Source organism: Podarcis melisellensis, assembly GCF_964234715.1.
Source record: "Podarcis melisellensis genome assembly, chromosome: 1".
Classification (NCBI taxonomy): Eukaryota; Metazoa; Chordata; class Lepidosauria; order Squamata; family Lacertidae; genus Podarcis; species Podarcis melisellensis.
Genome location: NC_138528.1, coordinates 27,262,783 through 27,287,699, shown reverse-complemented (window position 1 = coordinate 27,287,699; position 24,917 = coordinate 27,262,783). Strand labels below are relative to the sequence as shown.

Genomic DNA, 24,917 nt, shown 5'->3' with positions numbered 1-24,917 from the left:
TCCAAACTTTTTTTCAGAAGCTGAATGTGCTCTGTTTTGAGTCCCCCTGTGTTTCCTGTTGCACTGCTAATTTGCGTCCCCCCATTGTAATTCAAGCCCTCCATTTCCGCCTGCAGTGTTCTGAGGTGATATTTGGAGCTTATATTAGGTGCTTTTGTTTTCGCTATTTATTTTGCGGGTTTTGTTTTGAGGTTTTTTCAGTTAATTTGTTTTTGTGACTGTGTGGATCCCAGTTCAGCTACTGATTGATTGATTGATTGATTGTGTGACTGCGGAAATGGATAAAAGCCCCCCATCCAAACAATGATTATCATCAGTGCAGGTAAGATTTTTTTTTTAATCATCTACAATACTATTTTATTTATTTTATAGTACAGTACATTGATTATTGCTTTAATTTTATGGATCAATGGTCATGTTAGATAGTAAAATTCATGTTAAATTGCTGTTTTAGGGGTTGTTTTTAAAAGTCTGGAACGGATTAATCCGTTTTGCATTACTTTCTATGGGAAAGCACGCCTTGGTTTTGGAACAGTTTTGGATTTGGAGCAGACTTCCGGAACATATTAAGTTTGAGAATCAAGGTACCACTGTATTGCAATTTTAGAAAGGTGAATTCTTAACCCTGAAGTTTTTATGACCAGTCATAACACAATATGCATGCAGGGGTAAAGATGATCAAAGTCCAGCTGAGAATTTCCAACTTTGAATACATCTGAGCATAAAACAGTCACAAATTACAGGCTGTGTTCACATGCAACACTGAAACATGGTTTGGCACTACAGGAGAAAGGCTGGAGGAATGTCAGGCTCATGTACCACTTACTCTCTCGCATACTGTTGTCCAGGACTTTGAACTTTGTTTAGCAATATGCTTTCTTTCCCATTCAGGAATAAAAAGTAATAGCAATGCCATGCTGGATCAAACCACTGGTCCACCTGGCTCAGCATTCAAATGTTGTATTTCCATCCTCTGTATCCACTAGTCAGATCTGCTACCTCTGAAAAGAGAGGCTGTACTTATGGCTGTGTAAAGGTTTCGTGTGTTTGTATACCGGGAAAGGCATTGCGACAATCACTCGTGAACAGAATCTATATTTCTGCTTAATAAAAAGACATTTACAAAACAAAATGATGGTTTTGCCTCGCTGTATGGCATTCTGGGGAACTGGGGAAAGACTAGAGGTGCAATTACATGTAAAGGTTGCAACACTGACTCCCTCTTGAATCCTTGCAGATACAGCAGCTGAGAAGGCAATGCCATCTATGCTGTTTGTAGACCACACAAAAACAAGATTGTTGTGTTCAGTACTATTACTAACCAAGAATAAATCATAGCTATGCAAGACCTTTAATTAACCAAATACTGACCAACTAAACAAAGAAATTCAGTGCATGAAAAACGAATGATCCAATTGTCCCAATAATAAAAATGGAGTCGGGGGGCGAGATATCACCTGAACAGTCTTATGGAGATTCATTATGGGTAATCCATACTTACATCCTGAATTGGAAAGCAAGGAGCTGGACATAAAGCTGGTGTTAGTTCGCCAGTTGGAAGATGTACTCTGTATAGCAGAAATGTCAGCAACTGTTTTCTTATCCTGCGAAAGGGGATGAAATTCCTGCTATGAAAGAGATGATTTTGATGTATTTCCTTTTTATCTTTAAGATTAAAAGCAGCCTAGAGCCAGGGTTATATAATGTGGCAGAATTCTTTTAAACTGATAAAATCTGGTTTCACTGTTCAGAATGTAAATCTAGTAGTTAGCATTAAATCTGATTTCCTCCCAGATTCTGCGTCACTGTCAACACTTAGAATTCTGGGAGAGGTCACCCTCTGTACGTGCGACTGTGAGTTCTGCGCATTCTTGCTGAAACCTGTGGAATAAATGGGAATCTCACGCTTGTTGTTCCGTCCCGTCCCCGTCCCCCCTGATCTTAAACGTGCAGAGCAGCACATGGTGATGAATGGGGCAGCCCTAGAAAGCACAGAGACACACATACAATGATGGGTGTTTTTTTAACAGTAACATAAACAATACAAAAGTAGACTCTTTCAGTTCATTTCTGGCCTTAGGGCAGATAAGGTGATCAAGAGAAGTTAGCAATGAAAAGCTATTTTCTGCCCTATTTCAAGTAAGTGAGTGAAATAAACATATACATCTGAATCATTTTGTCCTATTGGCAAACAAATGAGAGAAAAGTAAACCATCAAGCAGAGTGGATGGTCCTGTGGCATTTCAGATCCTATTGGACTACAATTCACATCATCCCTGACCATTGGCCATGCTATCTGGGGTTGATAAATATTGGGAGCCCAACATTATTCAGAGTACCAAAGGTTCCCAAACCATGGTTTAGTTCCTCTTGTGCTCATGAAAGTCTAAACAAAAATGAAACTCTGTTCTGTACTCAGCACTGAACTGGGTTCTTTATATCCAGTATAGATCAAGTCATAATGTTTAGTCTAAACAGGGAGAAGGAATAGATTATTAGTGATGATGGTACCATATCCTGATTGGTCAAGCCCCTTCAAACTTGGCACTACTTGTACTGAGGCTTTTAACCTCCACCATTTGCAGCTAGAGATTGTGAAGTTTCTAAGTGTCCACAATCTCTGGCTGAAAAAGGGCACCAGCCTGCATGCCCCAGAATCTGGGTTGGTAGCGCTATCAGCACCTGTGATCTCAGGGAGCACAAGGCCATAAGAGTCTGACCATGCCTGCATTTTGCAGTCTGAGATCCTAGGTGCTGCCAACACCCATGACCTCAGACTGCAAGGCAGCTCTGCAGAACCACCACTGGGGTCTTCTGGACTGTGCTCGTCTACTGCAGCCTGAGATTATGGCTGCTGCCAGCACTGTCTGTACCCATGTTCTGAGACTGCCCAGGGGCTACTTGCTCCTGAAATGTTCAGGTCTGCTTGCATTTTTACACATAGCTCCTAGGTAGCCCAAATTGTCACAACCCATGATCTTGAGTTACTACTGGCACATCCTAAGATGGAGAACAACACTTGAAAACTCATTTCTCAACTCTTCAACTTGTACAGCAACCAATTGATTTTTAGTAGGATTCCTATATTGAGCTTTTTGGGGGTTTTTTAGGAAGACCCCCAAATTGGTGAGCTTTTTTCAGACAAAACCCAAAAACGTGATTTTGACTTGCCTAAGATCCAAGAAACGCCCCCCCCCCCGTTAATATTGCCTTTGAAATCCCGGTAATGTCTGGGAATATCCGGATGTATGGCAGCCCTATTTTCAGGCTCAGTTCACCCATCTCTAAGTGTGATGGGGTGGAGGGAGAGGCTGGAGTGTCTGCCCTGCCAGTAAGGGCTTTTTAGTTTACAACATCACAGAGATTTAAAGAACTAATAATACAGCATGGAGGACATATTCTTTCTCATAAGGCAGTAGGTTTATGACTTTCAGAAGAATATCCTTCACAAGAGTTTATTTGTGCTGCATGACATATTATTTCCTTTTTTTACGCTTAGACAAACTTGTGGAGGGAGCTCCATACTCAGACTAAATCAGGTTATAGAATGCCTGGGACCCACAAACGAGGGACGACAATCTCATTTTTTACCCACTTTTAGAGTTTTCCTTGGTGAGTGATGGAGACAGAGTGCTGGTGTTTAGGAGACTACTTTGACCTAGCAAGCAATTGGTACTTCACTGTAAGTGATTATGGGCTATCATGAGCTCTAGTGATTAGTGTGTATTTCTCTAGTAGCTTCACATACAAAGGAAGGCTTAAAGAAAGTGGTGGTAAACTTACTCTGAAATCTTCAAGTCTGCGCTTTGAATCTTCCAGATGCTGATGTAAGGAGCCCATAATTTCCTTGTATTTACTATATCGGTCTTCAATATTGTCTGTCTGATTGTAAGAATCCTGAAATAAAAGAGAACTTTTTAACATGGGCAAAATATGGTTATCTGTTATTTAAAAAGACGAAATGACCAGCGCAGCCCATGGCCAAGGATGATGGGAGATGTAGTCCAACTGTATCTGGCACACACCATGCTGACTACCCCAGCTCTAATGGAGGACCTGTGGCTTCAGTAGGATTTGTAAGAGATGACCCTCTGGCCTTGAAACTTCTGTATGCTGCATAGCAGCAAGACAACACTGCTACTATTTAAAAGGACAATTGCTTCTTATCTTGAACTTTCGCTCTCTGGTTCTGCAATGGGGCAGTCTTCAGTTCTGGGGTCACAGGCAATGCCCTGGCAAAATGCAAGGGTGTACAGGCTAGATTGCTGACCCATAGGAACGTTCTCTGGGCAAAAATGAGAGTTGGCAGTGAGTATCTATGGACTAGGGGATGCGGGTGGCGCTGTGGGAACTCCAGTTCCCATTAGTCCCAGCCAAGATGGCCCATGTTTAGGGATTATTGGTGTTGTAGTCCAACAACGTGGGATGCGGGTGGCACTGTGGGTTAAACCACAGAGCCTAGGACTTGCCGATCAGAAGGTCGTGGTTCAAATCCCTGCGACGGGGTGAGCTCCCGTTGCTCGGTTCCAGCTCCTGCCAACCTAGCAGTTCGAAAGCACATCAAAGTGCAAGTAGATAAATAGGTACCACTCCAGCGGGAAGGTAAATGGCGTTTCCATGCGCTGCTCTGGTTCACCAGAAGCGGCTTAGTCATGCTGGCCACATGACCCGGAAGCTGTACGCCGGCTCCCTCGGCCAATAAAGCAAGATGAGCGCCGCAACCCCAGAGTCAGCCATGACTAGACCTACTGGTCAGGGGTCCCTTTACCTTTACCTATCTATGGACCAGTGCTCTGGCCTCCCAGAGGTGGTTGTGTTTAATCAACCCAACACTGGAATCACCAGAGAATGTTAAACAGAGAAAGCCGTTCTGCTCTGATTTGGTGTCAGTTTCATAGAATACTGTTATTCCCTGCTTGTTTTGCCAACATCTGGGCAATGTAATACATCAAAGACCTCTGATTCTACTTTCTAAGGCAGATGTGGGGAACCTTTGACAACTCCAAAAGTTGCAGAGTATCAATCCCAGCAAGCACGGCCAATGGCCAGAGATGATGGGAGTTGAATTTCAGTGACATCTGCAGGGCCAACGGTTTCCCACACCTGTACTAAGGGGATGGAGGAAATCACCTTTTATTTCTTTGAAATGTTTCGGTCTTCAGCAGAGCAATTAAGCACCTGTTTGAAATGACATTTTAAAAAATCAATCTGTACTTAGCGAACTAATTTGTTCTAGTGGTACTTCTGAATTGCTTAAGTACACTGATTGTTTAGAGCCTTGTGACCTATGTCATGTGTGAAACACGGTGCTAATTAACAAAAGCAAACAATGGAATAGTGGTGCTCTGGTATTTTGCATGCTAAATATCTGGCATGAATTTTGTCCCCACCATGGAATGGCGTATTTACACAATGTAATGAACAAAGCTTGATATTCAAACACCTTTCCTACTGATTTTGCAGTTTTTGCAGGCTTATCAATAGGTAACGCCAGCTGTGAAACCACAAGCATCCAGTGTGTCATCATTTGGGAAACAGTGCTTGGAGACTGAATGCCATCATTTCCAAACAAAATCTACCTCTTTTCAAATATTAACACAACTGAGAGCTGGTGCCACACTAATTAAAAAATATATATATCAGCTTATTGAAACACTGTGAACAGATCAAAAACTCTGGCAAAGAGAAGACATAATCCTCAGCTATTTAATTTGAGTAAACTTTAAATTGCTGCACCGTTATCAGGTAGTTCTGTATTATGAACTGGGATTCAAGCCAGGGCAGAGTACTGTACTTGAAAAGGATTTCTTTGATTTGGATAAAGTGATGGGGGCAGAAAGGGAATTCATTTACAGCAGGGCTGGAGAACGTTTGGCCCCATGGATGTTGTTGGACTCCCTAGTCAATATGACCAATGATCAGGAATGATGAGAGTTGTGGTCAAACATCTGAGGGCCACAGGTTAACCTCCCCTGGTTCACCGAGCAAGCCATTCAGGTTTACCTACACTTCAAAATCTAATTAAATGTCAATAAAATAAAGGGTTAAAAAGCAATACTATTTATTGATGCATTTCAATCATTCATATACTGCTTAAGAGCACGGTTTCTAAGCGGTGTACAATGAAGTTACAACACAGATAAAATCCGTTAATGTTAACCATACAAGGAGAGAAACTAATTTAAAATGCCCAAATGCCTGTTGAAATAAAGATGTATTCACCAAGCTGGGAAGCTGCCACAGAATTGGGCCCACAATACCACACACACAGCTCCTGGTGGTTAAGACCTGGGCATCTGAGCCACGGAGGGCCACTAAAAGTCACTCCCCTAAGTATTTCATTGATCAAGCAGGCACATAAGGATGCAGTCCTTAAGGTATCCTGGAGTTGTTAAGTTGTAACTTACGTAAAAGAACCTTGACTTGGCCTGGCACTACAGTATATGGAAAACCAATACAATGCAAGCTTTTAAGCACAGGAGTTATGAGCAGGCAGCAGTTTATTCCCATCAACCATCTAAGCTACAGCATTTTACACCAGCTGGAGCTTTCAGACCAGTATCAGGGTAGCTCCACATACAGTCCGTTGTCAAAGCAGACTTTACACTTTATGCCCCCAGCGCAATATATTTCCCACTGGTGCAGGGGAATGCCGAACAGTTTCTAACAAAAAAGAGATGGTAAAACATTCTCACTCCAAAATCTCTGAAATCTTCTAAAAGATTCAATTTCTCAGGAACAGACTCCAGATGATCCAAAGCCACTCGAGTACTCTGAAAAACAGAAGAAAAGATATATCCATGTAACTTGGTCTTATTTATTTTCTACACTTATAATTATTCAAAAGCACCGTATCGAGGAAGTACCTATATGAATAAACCAGCATTGAAATTCATAGGACGCTGGATGTTGTCAACAGTCCAGGAAGCAGATGGGGAGCGATCACACAAAGTATGCATGTAAATAAGGTAGGAGAGAGCTGAAAGAAGGAAGAACTATTGGAAGCGGATCCTCAGCGCTGAAGGGCCCCTTGCTTAGGAAATTTTTGGGTAGTCGCTATGCATGTGCTTAATTGTTAGCTATTCCACTCGTGGAAATATTGTTCTTACAGTAACTGTGAACCACTTACCCCAAGTACTGTACCACCAGCACACAGCGAAATCTGATTGCTCATCTTGTGGTTCCCCAAACAACTCTTTTGTTCCCTAGGCTGCTGCTGCTGCTTTTTAGCCCTGTTTTCCTGCTCCTCCTCCTTTGCCCCCACAGTCTTTCCCCTCTTTGATCTACAATTGGCTGTGGCCACCCTCAGGATTTTGTTTGTGAATGTCTTTGATACCAGACAGATCAAATGCATCATCGACGTGGGTCGCAACAGCCATAGGATTATATACCGTGCAGTGCTTAAGAGATTCTTTTTTTAAAAAAGTAATTGGTTTATAAATCATTTTAAATAAAAATAAATAAATAAATGGCAGCGGGGACACAGAGGACAGCAAGGGAAATGGCATCAAAACAATGTGAACATGTTAGCAGCCAGTGTCAAAAATAGATGGAGGGACTGCCGTCGGATACTCATGAAAAGATGCAGGAATTTGAGGTCCCATGCATGTTTTGAACGATTATCTACCATCCCACCCTTTTCCAGCATATATAAGGTGCCAGACACAAAATCCAAATAGCACAATACAATTTTTAAAATACTGATAGCGGGTATCTCATTTCTAGATTACCATACAAGGAAGATACTTTGCAGAATTCTGTGTTCCCCTACTTCATTCAGCAACTGATTGATCAATTGTTGCTGGATTGTTGAAAACTAAAACTTTCCCTAGATACACTAATTCCAGTGGTTAGGTTGTGGAACGATAGGTTTGCAGTTCAGGTAAAATATTGTTCTGTCTCAGCAGTATGCATCAAGTACTGCAGCACAGTTCTCTACCTGCCATACAAAAACACCTTATTGAAAGCTCAGGCCCTTGTGACTTCAAACCAAGGTGCTGTTACACTCCAAATTGCTCAAGCTAAGATAGTTGTGACTTAAATAGTTTTTTGCTCATAATAATTAAAACAAAATGTTGTAGTCAGTATGCTGTGAAAGGGGAATCCACGTAACTAACATTACCTAACAAATGTCCATCATTTGCAATTTTATAGTTTAAAACCCCCAGCCTAAGAAACAGAAATGCATATATCACCAGCAAACCAATATTTGATATTTATTTCTCATTAACGGCAGCCTTTTTTTGTGTGTGGAAATATTTACAACCATTCCAAAACACAGTGAGCTATTCACAGCGGTATGATATATATGTTTAAGTCTGGAACATACTTAAATATTGGGTTATGTCTTTACATGTTTTTGGCTCTGGAGGCTCATTGCATCTTTTGAAATGTTGACATTTCCATGGTATCTATGAAGTCACCTTGCTGGAAAGTTTGGTTTCTCAATCAGTAATTTTTGCATTTAACTTTCAATTTGTTGATTTCCTTCCTGTATATTGGTGTCAGTGGGTATCAGTTCTGTTGCAAAGCTTTTTCCACATTCACCAACACACACACACACACACACACACACACACACACACACACACACAGACCTTTTCTTTCAAAACCCAAAGACATTGCCTTTGTCTTGAGTGCTTTTCCTCATTTCTGCTGTGGGGCAGATTCTGTTGTATGACACCTCTGCCTCTTTGTTTTTTCCTTTCTTCTCCCTTCCTACCCCATCAGATTTCCCTTGCTGCAAAGTGCATGGAAACAAAAACCTTCTGATCTGTGCAGCTGCCAAAAACAAAGTTTTTCAGTTTGCTTTTGTCTGACTCCCTCCATTTCTCAGCTGGGATATCAGTTCGTGCTCTTCTCTAGCCAACTAGAGTTTGCTTTGGCTTTTCTCATAAACCCCCAGCCCTCCACCATGTAGGGTAACTTGTTAATCCTTTGAATCTAAGTCATCCTTGGGGCAACACTGGGACTTGGATGCAGGGATGTGGCATTATACATCTGGTTTGCTAAGATGGATCTGAACACCTGCAGCCCACTCCCCACCCCAAAAAAGCTCTATGAAAAAGGAATGTCCGCTCCTTGCCTCTTCCGAAGCCACATTAACAAATTAAGTCACAGGACAGAACACGCACAGAACATGATGCATAGAAACAAGTTCCAACAAGAAGAGGGGTGCGAAAGCATTGACCTAAAAAACAAATCAGATAATCCAAAATAAAATCAGTGTAAAGAGCTGATAAGTTCTTCCAGGTAGGACCCAGGAACATAGGAAGCTGCCTTGTACCGAGTCAGACCATTGGTCCATCTAACTCACTACTGTCTACACTGGCTGGCAGTGGCTCTCCAGGGTTTCAGGCAGAAGTCTCTCCCAACCCAACCCAGGGATGCTGCAGACCTTCTGAATACAAGGCAGAGATGCTCTGTCACAGAGCTACGGCTCTGACATGCACCCTATCACTTTCAAAACAGCTTTACCCAGCCTTCCTCAACCTCAGCCCTCCAGGTGTTTTGAGACTACAATTCCCATCATCCCTGACCACTGGTCCTGCTAGCTAGGGATCATGGGAGTTGTAGGCCAAAAACATCTGGAGGGCCGAGGTTGAGGAAGCCTGGCTTTACCTGTTATCAGTGTAGTCTACCACCAAACCAAGTAAAACATAACGATGAAAAGGGCAAGCACAGAAATCGTTGTTGACAAAAATATGAGTGGCATTCAATTACATTTTATATTATATTTTTATTTTACTTATAAATATATTGTTGTTGTTGTTGTTGTTAGACTATATTAGGTCCATTAACTGCAATAGGTCTACTCTGTGCAAAACCTGTTTAAATACCACCCAATCTTTTCAAGCAAAAATGAACCAGGTGTAATAAGCAGTTGTTGTCTACATAAAAAGACTGATGTATCACACTTTGATCTGATCAATATACATACTTTGAGATTTACAGTTCTACTGTGAATCTCTAGGTCTATCAAAAGTATATTCAAATTTTTTAAAAAACCTGGCCATAATATACTAGTTGAATATCTTTCAATGATCAACTAAGAGCTCTCTCCTAAGGCCTTTCCTTAACTTTTCTTTCCGAAGCTAAAAAAAAAAAAACGCTCGGAGGTGTCTGTCCATGTCTCTCCCTCATTAAATTGCCCACCACTGTGCCTCTCCCACAAAGAAGCTGCACTCATTCATATTGCATGCTTCATTTATAGTGGCCTTATGTTCATCAAAGCCTTGATTTTCCACTCCATTAATTTATGATGAGTTGCATGGTTTGCTACTTCTTCCCAGAGCCATTTGTAGCCCTGGTCTTCGTAAGGGCTCGAAAAGGTTGAGGGGTATCTGAAAAGAGACAGCAGATTCTCAGCAAGCTTCTCACTGCAGCTTTAAGTGATGGGAAAGTTAACTGTGTGAAACAGAACAACCAACCCAAATGCTCAGCAGTCATCTTGGAGGGGACAATATGCTTCAGGGACATTCTGCCACATGAAAGAAACTCAGGAACTACCAACTTTGAACAGAATCACTCCCCCTTAAATGTTGTTCCTTTCCCCCTAGTCAGAGACACATTAAGGGTTTACATTATGAAAGTTGGCAAGTAACCAAATCCATCGAAATGTCAGGTTCTGGTTAAGATTTTCTGTTCCCAAAGAGTATACTTAAGCAAACTTAGCAATTTAGGTGGGAACCTGTGTTTGTGTTGCAGCCAATGGTGAAATTCAGACCTGACACTTGAACTGCCCTCCACACTCCACAATTCCTGGGTTTTCAAAAAAATTTAAAGTATTATATATACAATTGGGAACTTTCGTGGCAGGAGCATTTAAGCCGGCTGAAAAGCGCGAACAGTGATCTTTGCTATGCGATCCCAGCAGCTGAAATGTAGTGCACAGCCTCGCATTAACTATGACAGCGCCAGCCACTACACTGGCATGTCTTTCTCTATGGACAAAAGCATGCATGTGAGTCCAAACTTCAGCTTAGCAGGTAGCTAGAAGACAGCAGGGTAATTTCTGAAGGAGGCTGCAGGAGTAGAATTCCAGTCTCGTTATGAAGGACACAAATACAACCGTGTCCGGAAACAAATCTGCAAAAAGGTAAGTTTTCCTTGCCGTGAAGAAGAAAAGAAGGACCGAAGGGCAAAAACGCACGTTAAAAGAAAGGAAAAAGTCATGTTTTTAGCTGACCCGCGGAAGTGGTGCAACAATAATTTAGTGGCACACACAGCAACCTCCTTAATATGGATTAAGTGCCATATTTGTATCATTAATGACAGCACTCTTCTCTATTAAAAGAGATAGGTTTAGCCATGCAGAACAAACTGCTAAAAAGGATGGGGGGAACACCTGACACAGAGGGCAATTAAGTACTGCTAATTATTTCCCAGAAACTGCAAAGGATGTGCCATAATGCATACAACTAATCCTGAAGAGAGCAATCATGTCTGTCTGCTCATTATTTAACAGGGAACAAAGGGCACTGATACAGCACACTGATGAAGCTGATAAGTGGCAAGGGTTCCAGTTGTACCAATAGAAGCAGCATTGGTGGTAATTTAGTTAAAAGCACCCTGCTCCATCATGGCAGTGAATGCTATTAATCTTTCCTTGTTTTCTTAACATAAAAGATTATTTACTTTCTAAGAGGTGTTCTATGTTCTCGGAGAGAATGATAAAACAAATTACTCATTTTCCATGACTTCATATAAACACTTTGATGTTTAAAGAGCATGTGAACAGTTAATCCTCCTTATATTGATGCATTTGCAGTGATAGGCAGCTCTGGGCTGTTGTCCCCCAGGGACAGGTCTAAATCAAAGTCAGAAGCTGCATTTTATTTTTAGTCTTGAAACCACAGTGATATTTGATATTTGATAAACACAAATATAAAACAAGCTGGGCTTGTCTATGTTTTTCATAAGGCTCGGTTTTATATTTAATGCATAGTAAGTGTGCACACAACAAACAAGAGCCTCCAATCTCCTGAGTTGGTTAAATACAAGTGATCATCTGTAGGCTGTGAGTATTTTTAAAAAGTAGAGAAGGTTTGGAGGCCAACTAAGAAATCCCCAGGGTATAATCCATAAGAAGTGTGCCCATAATTTAAAGCAACAGTAATGCACTGGAACAGGCAGTTACTTACAGCTTGAATAAGATGTAATGTTAAAGGTGACCCAAAAAGGTTTTGTGTTTTTTTTGAAGCAACTGCTCGATTATACATCAAGAACTGTGTGATATATGTAAAACGTCTACACTCAGGCCCAAATGAATTCATTAAAAGTTCCTGCCAGAATCTACTAAATATACTGGGTCTCAGGGAGAGAAAGTAGCCTTCTTCACAAATTTATTTTCATACCCAAATGCTAGAGATGGAAGAGTAGTCTAATTATATAAATTACATTTCTACCTCACCTTTCCCCCATGATGGAATTCAAGGTGTCATACACAGGGTTCCCCTGGATTCTTCCATCCAAGTACAGACTGGGACCCAGTCCTTGTTAGATGCAGAAGATCCATCTAATCAGTATTCCAAGAGTTGCCAAACAGACGCCCCTGGGAAATGTGCAAGTTGGGCTGGGCAGGGGAAAGTTTTCAGGGCACCACACCTCCACCAGCCTCAGGATATATATTTGCACAGTCCGTACTAGTACCTCTTGTTCAGGGAAGCATCAGAGAAGTAAGGGAGGAGGGCCAAGGGACATGCAGGGCAGACAGAATGAAGTATCCCCCTCTCTCAAGCTACCCATCAACCCCCAGAAGCAGCTTAGGCTGTGGAAGGTTTGGATGGGCAAAGTACAGTGGTACCTTGGTTCCCAAACTTAATCTGTTTCAGAAGTCCATTCCAAAACCAAAGCATTCCAAAACCAAGGCACGCTTTCCCATAGAAAGTAATACAAAACAGATTAATCTGTTCCAGATTTTTCAAAACAACACCTAAAACAGCAATTCAACATGAATTGTACTATCTAACGTACCATCTAATTGTACTATCTAATTGATCCATAAAATGAAAGCAATAGGCAATGTACTGCGGTCACACAATCAATCAATTAGTAGTTGAACTGGGTTCCACACAGTCACAAAAACAACAAAAAAGAGCCACAAAAACGCAAAATAAATAGCAAAAACAGACAGACCTCAGCGTAACACTCAAAACGGAAGTGTGACAGTCAAATCGGAAGCGTAAAACTCTAATCGGAAGCATAAAACTCAAAATGGAGCACATTCGGCTTTTGAAAAAAGTTCCCAAACCAGAACACTTACTTCTGGGTTTGCAGTGTTTAGGTTCCAAGTTGTTTGCATAGCAAGGCGTTTGAGAACCAAGGTACCACTGTATTGGTTTATGAGACAGAAGTTTTTAGTGCAGTTAACAGCCTACTCCTCAAATCAAAACTCTTTTCTTGCAGCACCTACAGAATGCCATCAACTCAGTGGTCACAAACAAAACCACTGGGCGGGAAGTGAGTCCCTTTTATCTCTCCCCACAATCAACTTTAAAGGCACCTAGTACAACACCCCCTCCCCAAATATTTGTTTGTAATTTGGCATATTTCTTGCCCAGGAGCACCTCTCTCTGGTGACTGGGATGTTCACGCCAATTGCCCCCCCCCCCAACTGATAAAGGCTGCCTTGGGTGAAAACCACTGCATCTATCCTTATAAAATTAATCCCATCAGAATGGGCAACTATGCCTGAAAATGTTATCTAAAAGAATAGAACATTTAGGAATGAATACACAGAAATTGTAAGGAAGTTGCAAAATTTGAAGCAAGACATGAAAAAGAAAATGATGGAATTGAAGCTGGGTTTCATTGCATCTAATTAATTATGTATGCAGATCATGTTGTAGAAATGAAGAAACTGGATAATAATATGCAGATGCAATAGAAAATATCCAGCACAAGACTTAGGAAGGAAATGGAACATGTTTATTAGTTACTGGAATATATATTGTAAATAGTTGTTGCTAGAAAGACATGTTTTGTGATTTAATATCCGTTATGCACATTTTTATTAACTATTGAAATATATTACGAACATATACATTTTTAACTTCCTATCTGTCAGATACAATATATATGCATGCATTTTTCTTCTTTTCTGGAAAATGAAAATTATTGCAACAAAGAGAAAAACAAGCGCTTCACTTATTAAATTTGCTCAGATCAGCTTCCAGATAAAACTTAAATGGCCATTACCTTTACCCAGTGCTTTTTTTCTTTAAAAAAATGTTTAGGAGTACTCTCATTTTCCTACTCATATTTAAATACTGCCCCTCAATGAGGCCAAACTTAGATTCACAATATGTTTAGGGGTATGAGTACCACTGCACCCCCCCCCCGAAAAAAAGCACTGCCTTTACTAACATCAACTTGGGCAACTTACTTGGTTTTGCCAAAGGGACTCGCAAAATTTAGTGATAGTGATCAATTAACTAATATTATCTTTATCATTCATAACATGTAAGCTGACAGGAAATCCCTCTTCCAAAGATGGGAGAGAAAGAGGTGAAAAGAAGATGGAACGAAGGGGAGGAAATAATAGCCTCAGTTCTAATAAAGAGTGCAGATCACGTTGGGCTTTTAAAGTCCTCTCAAAACAGCTTGGATTCTGCCAATTTGGCAAGGAATGGCTGGATCCAGGCCCCTGCTCCCCTTTCCCAACAGATGGCTAGTGAAATCTTAACACTCAAAAAATGAGTAGAGGCCAGGAGCTAAGGTTCTAATAACATAACCATAACCAATAACCCAGCCAGAAGAACTGGGTACATAGATTGGGTAACTTTCATGCTATTGTTCAAAAGGTTGTGTACATCAGTATTAACTGGCATCAAGAAAATAAAACAAACAGTACCTTTAGAAAATAACTCTTTTGTTGGGGGTAAATCACCATAAATTTTAAAACAAGCATTTTTTGGCACTGAAATATAAGGAGAAACCTGCATGCCAAAATAACTGAACTTTTCAGTCTAGACTCCAGATGTCTTCAGAATACATTTTAATAATATTAAAAGCATGCCTTCTTTTCCATGTGTGAATGAATGCTTTACCCCCTCTTCAGATTCCCAATCCACCTGTGGTTAAGTTCAGTAAATGCTTATGTGGGGAAGTCTTGTCCTATGGAAATATCTGAAGGGATGGAAGCAATAATAGTACTATCTTGAGCTGTCCATCCACAACAGATTATCAAAAGGTGCCCAGTAGACCATTAGTGCGGAACATCTGTTTTAGCAAAACAGACCATTAACCCAAGCTGCTACAAGAAAATACGACTGGATAACTGTATATGATGTGGCTCACCTGGCCATTCTTTAACTCAGGCAAGGAAGGCTTTAGGAAGGTGATTGTATCACAGGATGTTGGAGATGGAACCATTAGTCATGTAGCAAGCATAAGCTCTGGTAAGGATTTTCTTGCCATTCATAAGCGCACCCCCCCCCCCATCATAATCCTTCACTGGCGAATTGCCATTTTGTGGTCTAATAATATTTTTATTTGGTAATCACAAACAGTGTGGGGAAAATATATGTAACTGTGGCTCAATTCAAAGAGCTGGTTCTAGGCTTTAGAGTTTTAAACAGCTTAGGGCCTGCCTAGGAATCCAAATTAATGTTAGAGGCCTCTCAGTACCACCCTGGGATATTTGGGGAGTGAAAATGAGAGAGGGTCTTTTCTGCCATGGTGTTGGGACTCTTGAATGTTGTTCCTTTTGCAAGAAACTAAAGACGTGTTCATTTTAAAATACTTTTAATATGTAACGCCTTGTTTTATTGTTACTAGTTTTCAAGGTGCAACATCTTTTTATCCTTGCTGCTGTTAGTTTCTTTGTTTCATTTTAAAGTGTTGGTTGCATCATGTTTCCAGTTCTTGCTTATAGTTGTATTTACACTTTTTATTTATTACGTTATATGGTTTTATTCTCTTGTATACTACTCCAGATACTTTTAGTAGGAAAGTGGGATAACTACTTGCCATAACTTGTGATTCTCGTCTTCAGGGTGACCTTTATTCAATAATTTATTTTGCTGGAAAAATAGCTGGTCCTTCACCTAGCAGTTGGATTGCATAGAGAATGCAAGTTCTCTAGAGGGTGGAATTTGTTAAAAGCATAAAGAAGTAATGCTTGCAGGATCCAAGAGTCTTTGCAAATGTCAATCAAACTCACAGGGTATTCCCAAAGGCTGCTGTGAGGTGTGGTAGAAGCACAGCTGTGCATACCAGTGACAAACCTGCCAACTGTTCTAAACCTATAAACAAAAACACTACTCCGATCTGCACTGGCGGCCTGTATGTTACCAGACCCAATATAAGGAGCTAGTGTTGACATTTAAAGCTCTAAATATGTTGGGACCCAAGTACTTGATGGAGTGTCTCTCCCCATATCAGCTGACCTGGGATGAGGCATTCTCAGTCATGTTCCCTTGACGATGGGATTCTTTCCCCCAGAGGCCACTCCAGTATTTGGGTTTCTACTCCTGTGTCAAGACACATTTGGTTACCCAAGCGTTTGGAGGAATGTAATTTAATTTTTATGAACGGCTGCCGTTATACTGTTTTACTGGTCATGAGGGTCTTTCAGATTTTTGATTTAGTTTGTTTACTTGTAGATTTTCTATTTTAACTTTTTTTTTTTACTGTCTGCTTAATGTTGTAAACCGCCCTGGGACTTATTTTGATGAAGTTCCCTAATGAAATAAATAACTACGTCCAACTTAAGTACGACATCGCAGACCAATACACACAAACACACATACATGTTCCTTTTCATTCCGCATGCAGTCAGAAAGGCCCTGCAGGATTACTGGAGCAATGCCATAATTTGTCCCTTGGATGGAATTGCAAAACAAGTAAATAGCACATTTGTTGACAAAGTTGTGTCTTCAAGCTCTAAAATTTTAATTCACTCGATGACTTCAGCTTCCCTGTGGCAATGTTATTTAACTTCTGGTAAAACTAAAACTTAGGCACACTTGTCATTTTCAAGTAAAAACGAATTTGAATTGTTGTCTAATTTTTACTTCCAGCTGACCTATAAAATATGGTTGACTTTACCAACACATTTCCATATTAAGTGACCTCATGTGGATGTACTGTGCCTTTTTACATTTTATTTGGCTTATCGCAGCCAACTGGCAAACAAGAACCTCTAAGGAGTTGATTTATAGTTTAGAAAAATTACTTTTAAATATCCCAGACCTATTTTCTTAGAAGAAAAAAATTACGGTATAAATTCCTGCGTGAGAACTGCAATAGATTTGTAATAAAGAGAATGGACGGAACTCACCGTTTCTAGCGCTGTTATTCGTTCCTGAAAATAAGGAAAACATTAAAATAAATTATAAAGACAATAATCTCAAGAAATTTGAGAATACATAAACACACCTGTGAAATAATCTGTATCTATCTTAATACAATAGATAGCCCTACAGGACTCTCCTTTACATTGTACAGCAAAGTCAGTGTTTGTTGCTTTCTTTGTTTTTGCTTTTAATGTAAATATTCTATGGTGGTACTACATGGAAAAGCTCAGGAAAGCCTTAGGCTCTGATACTCTCCCATCCTCCAGAATAGTCATGAGATTACAAGCACTCACATACAAGCATAAACTAACTTGCTGCTTTAATTACAATGATTTTTGATCCCACAGTTTGTTGTCATGTTCAACAACAACAAACTGTGGCTAGTTTAAATTATGGTTTATTGTAAACAAGCCAAGTTCAAACTGTTTTGTGATCCTCGATTGTTCCAAATGACCATAGTTTGAACTAACCTCAGCTTGCTGGACTAAAGAAAAACCACAGTTAATTCATGGTCAGAAACAGATGCTTCTGTTTGCTTCCTCACAGCCATGCAAGGGGAGGAGAAAAGAGCTTGAGAGACAAAGACTCACTGCGGTCTTCTGTTTACTAAACTATGGTTTAGCATTATATTTGAAAATAAATTTTAACAATGGTTTGCTGTCTTAACCCAAACTGAACTCCCAATGTACAGTGAAGCCCTGCACATGATGAGTCAGGACCTTGGAGGATATGTTTAGAGAGAGGTATAGCAAGTCTTGTTTATCATCTTGCAGCTACAGAGAAACTAGCAAAATGGGAAACTATTTTAATTGCGGTTTGAATAGTGTACAGTTAATGTAGATCATGCATTCTAAAGTTAATTTAGAAAAATCCCACCTTGGCTTGACAAACCATTAACCATTAAGGATGATGATGACGAAGCATTCTTGCAAAAAGAGGCGCAAGAATGGCATTTTATTCCCCCACTCCATTCCCATATTAAACATTCCGTAGCTACTGAGCATGTTCAGTCCTCATTGGACTATATGGAGTATTCTTACTTTATGCCTTCCATTTCTTTCCTTTGGGGTCCCCCTGATCGCATGGATACCCTCTTTCTTGCTTCCCTACAATCCTGTTTTTGTTAGAGTTCAGCTGGCACTCACCACTTGAGTTTGCTGTTAAGAAGGAGGGAGACTTTTGCATATGGGGTTATCTAAAGCTGCAGTCCTAAGACACACTGACTAAGTAGTCATGGAACTTATTTCTGAGTCAATATGCTGAGGATTACCCTGTAAGAAATATTTAACATGCTACTGTTCAAATGGAATGGAAACAGAAAGACAATATGGAAATGGTGCACAGAGAAGCTTCACGCAAGAGGAACTGGCTAAACAAACGATCCTTGGCCCTCAAATGTGTGGTGATGAAGTTGCTTGGGAAAAATCAAATGGGTTGGGTCTCAAAAAGCCCACTGCATGAAATAGTGAATAATCTGGAAAAAGATTTTACATTCCACATATTATGTAACTGTGTCAATAGTATAGCCAATTTCTTTGGAAGATGAGCCTGGTTACAGCATGGTGCTGATAACGTCAAGGTTGCAGGTTCGATCCCCGTATTTTAGAAAAATCCCACCTTGGCTTGGCCAATCACTGACCATTAAGGATGATGACGATGAGAACAACCACCACAACCACTTATTAATTGCCTTCTATACAATTGTCTCAAGGCGATATGCAACAAAAACAGTTAAAAACACCAAAAAGCAGATACATTAAAAATAAAACAAGACTATATAAAATAGGCACTCATGGGGCAGACCCATTTATCCAGCTGGATAAACCTCAGGATTTAGGAATTTAGATGCAACACTTAGCTAATGAGATAAAAGACAAGCACGATAAAACATTATGCCTGCATAGGGATATAGAATGGTTATTGTTATAAACAACAGGCATATGTTCAATGTTTGCATGCCAAAAGCAGAAACCACTTTGGTTAAAAAGGGTGGGAGCTATTTAATAACACTGCTATAAAAAAGAAAATAATCTCAACAGATGCTATTAAAAAATACACTGATTGGCAATTTATTCTTAAATATAGCAGGCTTTTGATACTTGATATGAATTTTACCTCCTGCTACTAAAATCTCACATCTCTCTTTTCCCCAGCACACAAATCAAAATCAGTGACCTCGTGCCCAGTGTACCTGAGCACTTTGAACCATAGAGTTGTAGAGTCGTAAGGAATTCCAACCCCCTGCAATGAATTCCTTTCATTCCTTTTAGGTTTACTACCATTCCATTAAATTCACTCACTTCCCTTGTGAAGAAAGGATGACATTTCCACTCCATCTTCCTTTTATCATTCATTCTGTTAATACATTTTTACAATCACCCACTACAGCTCAGAACATTTATTTGGAGGCCTAGCAGGCCCGTGGTAATTTTGTTCTGGAACTGTAAAAATGACCATAAAAAGGAGGAGGAGGAGGAGATACTAGAAACGCTCCTTCACAGATCGCTTTCATTTATGGACGTTCTGTGAACTTCTTTGTATGTTGTGGTTGCAACCAAAGACAAAGAGGAATCGTTGGCAGAGTATTTGGTGTGAATTGGATTCAAGTGCCTTGGACTTCCGCCTGGTATATGTCCCAAGGTAATCCAATTTGTGGGTCTTCAAAAGACAACATACAAAGCCGCTCACACACTTGGAAAGAAAGAAGGACCTGAGTGACTAATGGCTCTGGAGAAGAACAGATCTTAAACTTCATTTTGGATATGTGTATTTACAATTTAGGGCCGCCATGCGTCCAGATTTTCTCTGACACTACAGGAATTTCAAAGGCGAAATTGATGACTTGGAGGGCATATCTGAAAGGCAGTGCTTTGTCCTGGTTCTTAATCAAGTCAATCAAAAAAATTGTTGGTTTTTGGCATTTTTGTACAGAAACGCTCAACAATTCGGGGGTTTTCCTAAAAAAAACCTTGGGGTGTCCTGGTTTTTACTTTTTGAAGTATGGCAACCCTAATACATAACCTGTATTGCACGGTGTTGTATAAAAGGTAGTGAGTTTCACAAAATAATAACAAATTCACAAATAGAAAAGCTCAAAAAGGCAAAATTTATTTAAGATGATTATCGTTATCATCATCATCAACAACATCTCCTTAATTTGCATCAGTTTTCTTAGAATTCATGCTCCTGGTTCCTTGATAAGTCAGATCTGTTTATCAAGCAAAGATTAAGGAGTAAAGATTAAGTGTAAAAGAAAGTCTCTATACCTAATATTAGTAGCCTTAAGTCTACTGTGGATTCACCTTCCTTTCACAGGATGCTTTGGCAGGAAATGTTGAACTGAGCCATGCTTCATATTGCAAAGAGAACAGGTGGCAGATTTACACACTGCTCGCCGGTCATAAATGTCCTTCCTAGAGAGTGGGCCACCATGGAACGTGTCAAGTGGGTTGGTATCCGTTTATATGCAACTCAATATGCCACAGTCATTTAGCCACTGAGTCACATACCTTTTATAGAATGATTCCAAGCCTTTGCATTTAGGTTGGAGAGATGAAGTTAAAAAGGTCACTTTCCTGATTATCCACTAAATGCATAGTTTAGCCAGTTTAATACACAGAGGTTAACCAAGTATTTCCTTCTGGGCAGGGAGGTTTCTAATAAAAGGAAGCAAAATTGTGGAAGGAAGCATTAAGTTTCTCTTTGTTTTGTGTGCAGGAGATTCAGTAAAACCCCTACATTCAGTGAGAGCCTTATGGCAACTTAATGACTAACAGATTCACAGTGCGGTCCTATATTTGTCTGCTGAAAAGGAAGTCCCATTGCCTTCAATAGGGCTTACTCCCAGATAAGTGGGACTGCAGGATCGCTTCATTAAATCTGTTATATCTTCAGTGTGCCATAAAACTGTATTAATGTCATGTTTTCTAAATTTTGGCTCTGTAGATTTACTACTGCCTCTTACGTTTCTTGGACATTGCTTACCACTTCTTTCCCTCTCTCCCTCAGTATTTATGTATGTATGTTTTACCCAGCTAGATGAAAAGATTTCTGCCTTAGGGTGTTCCTTCCTGTGCGGTTTTCAAACCTGTACTTAGTTGTTCTTGTGCTGTTTTAAAAATCACTTCAGTTGCTTTTAAGGGTGTCTGTAAATCCCCTTGAGACATATATATGAAAAGCGCTTCACAAATTAATGATAATGATGGTTATGATGCAGTATAATGTAGCTTCTAGTCTACAAAGGATTGTGCATAGTGGAACCATTTAGCATATATATATATATATATATATGCAGGTTTTGGTGTCCTCGGGTGTCTTCCCGTGTAAAAGTTGGGGTGTCTATGCGACGTTTCGACGAGGTCTCACTCGTCATCTTCAGGCTGGTGCTTTCGGCTTCTTGTTACTGGAACAGAGCAGGATCTCAGTGTTTGAGTTCCTATAAATACTGTTGAGGGGGTGTGGTGTATAGCCTCCAATGTTCTGGGCAGAGAGGAAGTTCCCAGGCTAGTGTGCTTTTTCTTCTTTTGTTCCTTAATTACTTGAGGGATATCCTGAGTGATTTCTTGAGTGATATCCTGAGTACCACTTAGGTGGGTCATTAGGTGTGGATTAGTTGCTAAAGTCTTTGTGTCTTGACCTCTTGAACTTTGTGAAGAGTTTTTCTGAGAAGATGGCTGTACTGCACTTAGTTGTGCTCTGGCTTGGCTTCGTGTGTAGGGGCGAGCTGTGGTTTTGTGGCTTGTGTCAGCCAGATCTGTGTAGGGATTGCAGGGGGGTGCAGCATCCGGAGGTGCCTCCATGGTTTGGCTACTGGATGGTGTCTGTAATTTATCTGTGGAGAGGGTCTGGGTTTGGGTCTGGTGTGGTTGATTGGTGATGGCGTTCTGTGTGCCTCTGGATCTGGTGTCAGTTTTTGTGGGGAGGGCTAATTTCCAGATGTCTGGCAAGCGGGATGTGTCGTCACGCTTGTTCATGTTGTGAGGGTGTTTCTCTATCTCGATGGCTTCCATGATTATTCTCTTGTGGTGATGTTCCATGTTAAAGAGCAATTTGGAATCTGCAAAATTAATTTCGTGTCCTGTTTCTTTCATGTGTTGGAAAAGAGAGGAAGTTTTTTCTTCTTTTTTGACGGCATTCTTGTGTTCTGCGATACGTGCATTTATTCGTCTGTTTGTTTGTCCAATGTACGTGGCTGGGCAGACTTTGCAGGGTATTTCATAGACCCCTTGGTTTTCCAACTGGATTTTATCCTTGGGGTTTCTGAGGATATTGGCTATTTTTTGGTTGGTGCAAAAGGCTGTTTTGATATTGTGTTTATGGAGGATTTTGCTAATTTTATCTGTAGTGCCCTTGATATAAGGAAGGAGGGCCATGCCATTGTTTTCTTCTGTGTCTTGGTTTTTGGGGGGTGTTTCTTTTTGGATTAGCTTCGTAACCCTGTTTTGCTGGTATCCATTGGCAATTAACACATTTGAGAGATTCTGTAACTCAGTTGTCAAGTGGTCTTTGTCAGCCAGGCGTTTGGTTCTGGAGATGAGAGTCTTGGCTACGGAGTTTATTTGTGCAGGGTGGTGGTGTGATTGTGCATGTAAGTAGCGGTTGGTGTGTGTTTTTTTCCGGTAGATAGTGTGTCCTAGGGAGCCATCAGGTTTTTTGTAGATTAGGACGTCAAGGAAGGGAAGTTGGTTGTTGGCTTCTATTTCCATAGTGAATTGTATTTTGGGGTGTAGGCTGTTGAGATGTGTGAGGAAGCTATCCAGTTTTTCCTTCCCGTGTGGCCAAATTACAAAGGTGTCGTCAACATATCTGAGCCAAAGTTTGGGTTTGTGTTCTGACTTGTCTAAAGCATTGGTTTCAAAGTGTTCCATGTACAGGTTTGCGATGACCGGATGAAGCCAATAAAATCAGACTTGAAGTCACCAACATCCTCTGCTCCAGCAAACCACCCAGAAGCAATTTACACAAAGAAGAACAGAAAGCACTCACCAACCTGAGGAAAGACAACAACATAATCATTCTCCCAGCAGACAAAGGTAATGCCACTGTTGTGATGAACACATCGGACTACCAAGCAAAACTATCAAATCTACTCCAAGATCCTACCTACCAACCTATAAAAACAGATCCCACCACCTATCTGGAAAAAACCACCAAATCCAAAATAAAAGCCTCTCCTATCAGTGAAGAAATCCAGCTAAGAATCATCCCCAGAGAAAAATCATCCAGATGCCCCAAACTCTACGGCCTCCCCAAGATACACAAAGAAGGAACACCACTCAGACCAATAGTCAGCTCCATAGGCTCACCTCTACAAAATCTCGCTAAATTTCTCGCCAAGCAACTTCAGCCCTATGCAGAATCCATCTCTTCACACGTTCCAAACTCCTTCCAGTTCATAGAAACAATAAAGAAGCAAAACCTACATCCTAATGACCTACTTGTGAGCTTCGATGTTGTATCTCTCTTCACACAAGTGCCCATTAATGAAGCCTTGACAGCCATTCAAAACAAATACAATCCCCCCGAATACATCTTGGACCTGACCAACCACTGCCTAACCAACACGTACTTCATCCACAATGGACAAAGATACAAACAGATAGAAGGAGCACCTATGGGATCACCCCTCTCACCGGTCATCGCAAACCTGTACATGGAACACTTTGAAACCAATGCTTTAGACAAGTCAGAACACAAACCCAAACTTTGGCTCAGATATGTTGACGACACCTTTGTAATTTGGCCACACGGGAAGGAAAAACTGGATAGCTTCCTCACACATCTCAACAGCCTACACCCCAAAATACAATTCACTATGGAAATAGAAGCCAACAACCAACTTCCCTTCCTTGACGTCCTAATCTACAAAAAACCTGATGGCTCCCTAGGACACACTATCTACCGGAAAAAAACACACACCAACCGCTACTTACATGCACAATCACACCACCACCCTGCACAAATAAACTCCGTAGCCAAGACTCTCATCTCCAGAACCAAACGCCTGGCTGACAAAGACCACTTGACAACTGAGTTACAGAATCTCTCAAATGTGTTAATTGCCAATGGATACCAGCAAAACAGGGTTACGAAGCTAATCCAAAAAGAAACACCCCCCAAAAACCAAGACACAGAAGAAAACAATGGCATGGCCCTCCTTCCTTATATCAAGGGCACTACAGATAAAATTAGCAAAATCCTCCATAAACACAATATCAAAACAGCCTTTTGCACCAACCAAAAAATAGCCAATATCCTCAGAAACCCCAAGGATAAAATCCAGTTGGAAAACCAAGGGGTCTATGAAATACCCTGCAAAGTCTGCCCAGCCACGTACATTGGACAAACAAACAGACGAATAAATGCACGTATCGCAGAACACAAGAATGCCGTCAAAAAAGAAGAAAAAACTTCCTCTCTTTTCCAACACATGAAAGAAACAGGACACGAAATTAATTTTGCAGATTCCAAATTGCTCTTTAACATGGAACATCACCACAAGAGAATAATCATGGAAGCCATCGAGATAGAGAAACACCCTCACAACATGAACAAGCGTGACGACACATCCCGCTTGCCAGACATCTGGAAATTAGCCCTCCCCACAAAAACTGACAC

The 24,917-nt window shown here is 40.6% G+C and overlaps 1 protein-coding gene across 6 annotated transcripts in view; it reads right to left on the bottom strand.

Moving 5' to 3' along the window:
- CEP128 (centrosomal protein 128) overlaps window positions 1-24,917 on the bottom strand; it is a 176,657-nt gene that overhangs the window by 11,086 nt on the left and 140,654 nt on the right. For all 6 annotated transcript variants that reach the window (XM_081909759.1, XM_081909758.1, XM_081909760.1 and 3 more), the window contains 4 exons: window positions 17,285-17,308; window positions 6,696-6,773; window positions 3,784-3,897; window positions 1,502-1,604 (listed from right to left, as the gene is read on the bottom strand). In XM_081909759.1, the coding sequence (XP_081765885.1) occupies window positions 1,502-1,604; window positions 3,784-3,897; window positions 6,696-6,773; window positions 17,285-17,308 (319 nt within the window). The remainder of the gene's footprint in view (window positions 1-1,501; window positions 1,605-3,783; window positions 3,898-6,695; window positions 6,774-17,284; window positions 17,309-24,917) is intronic.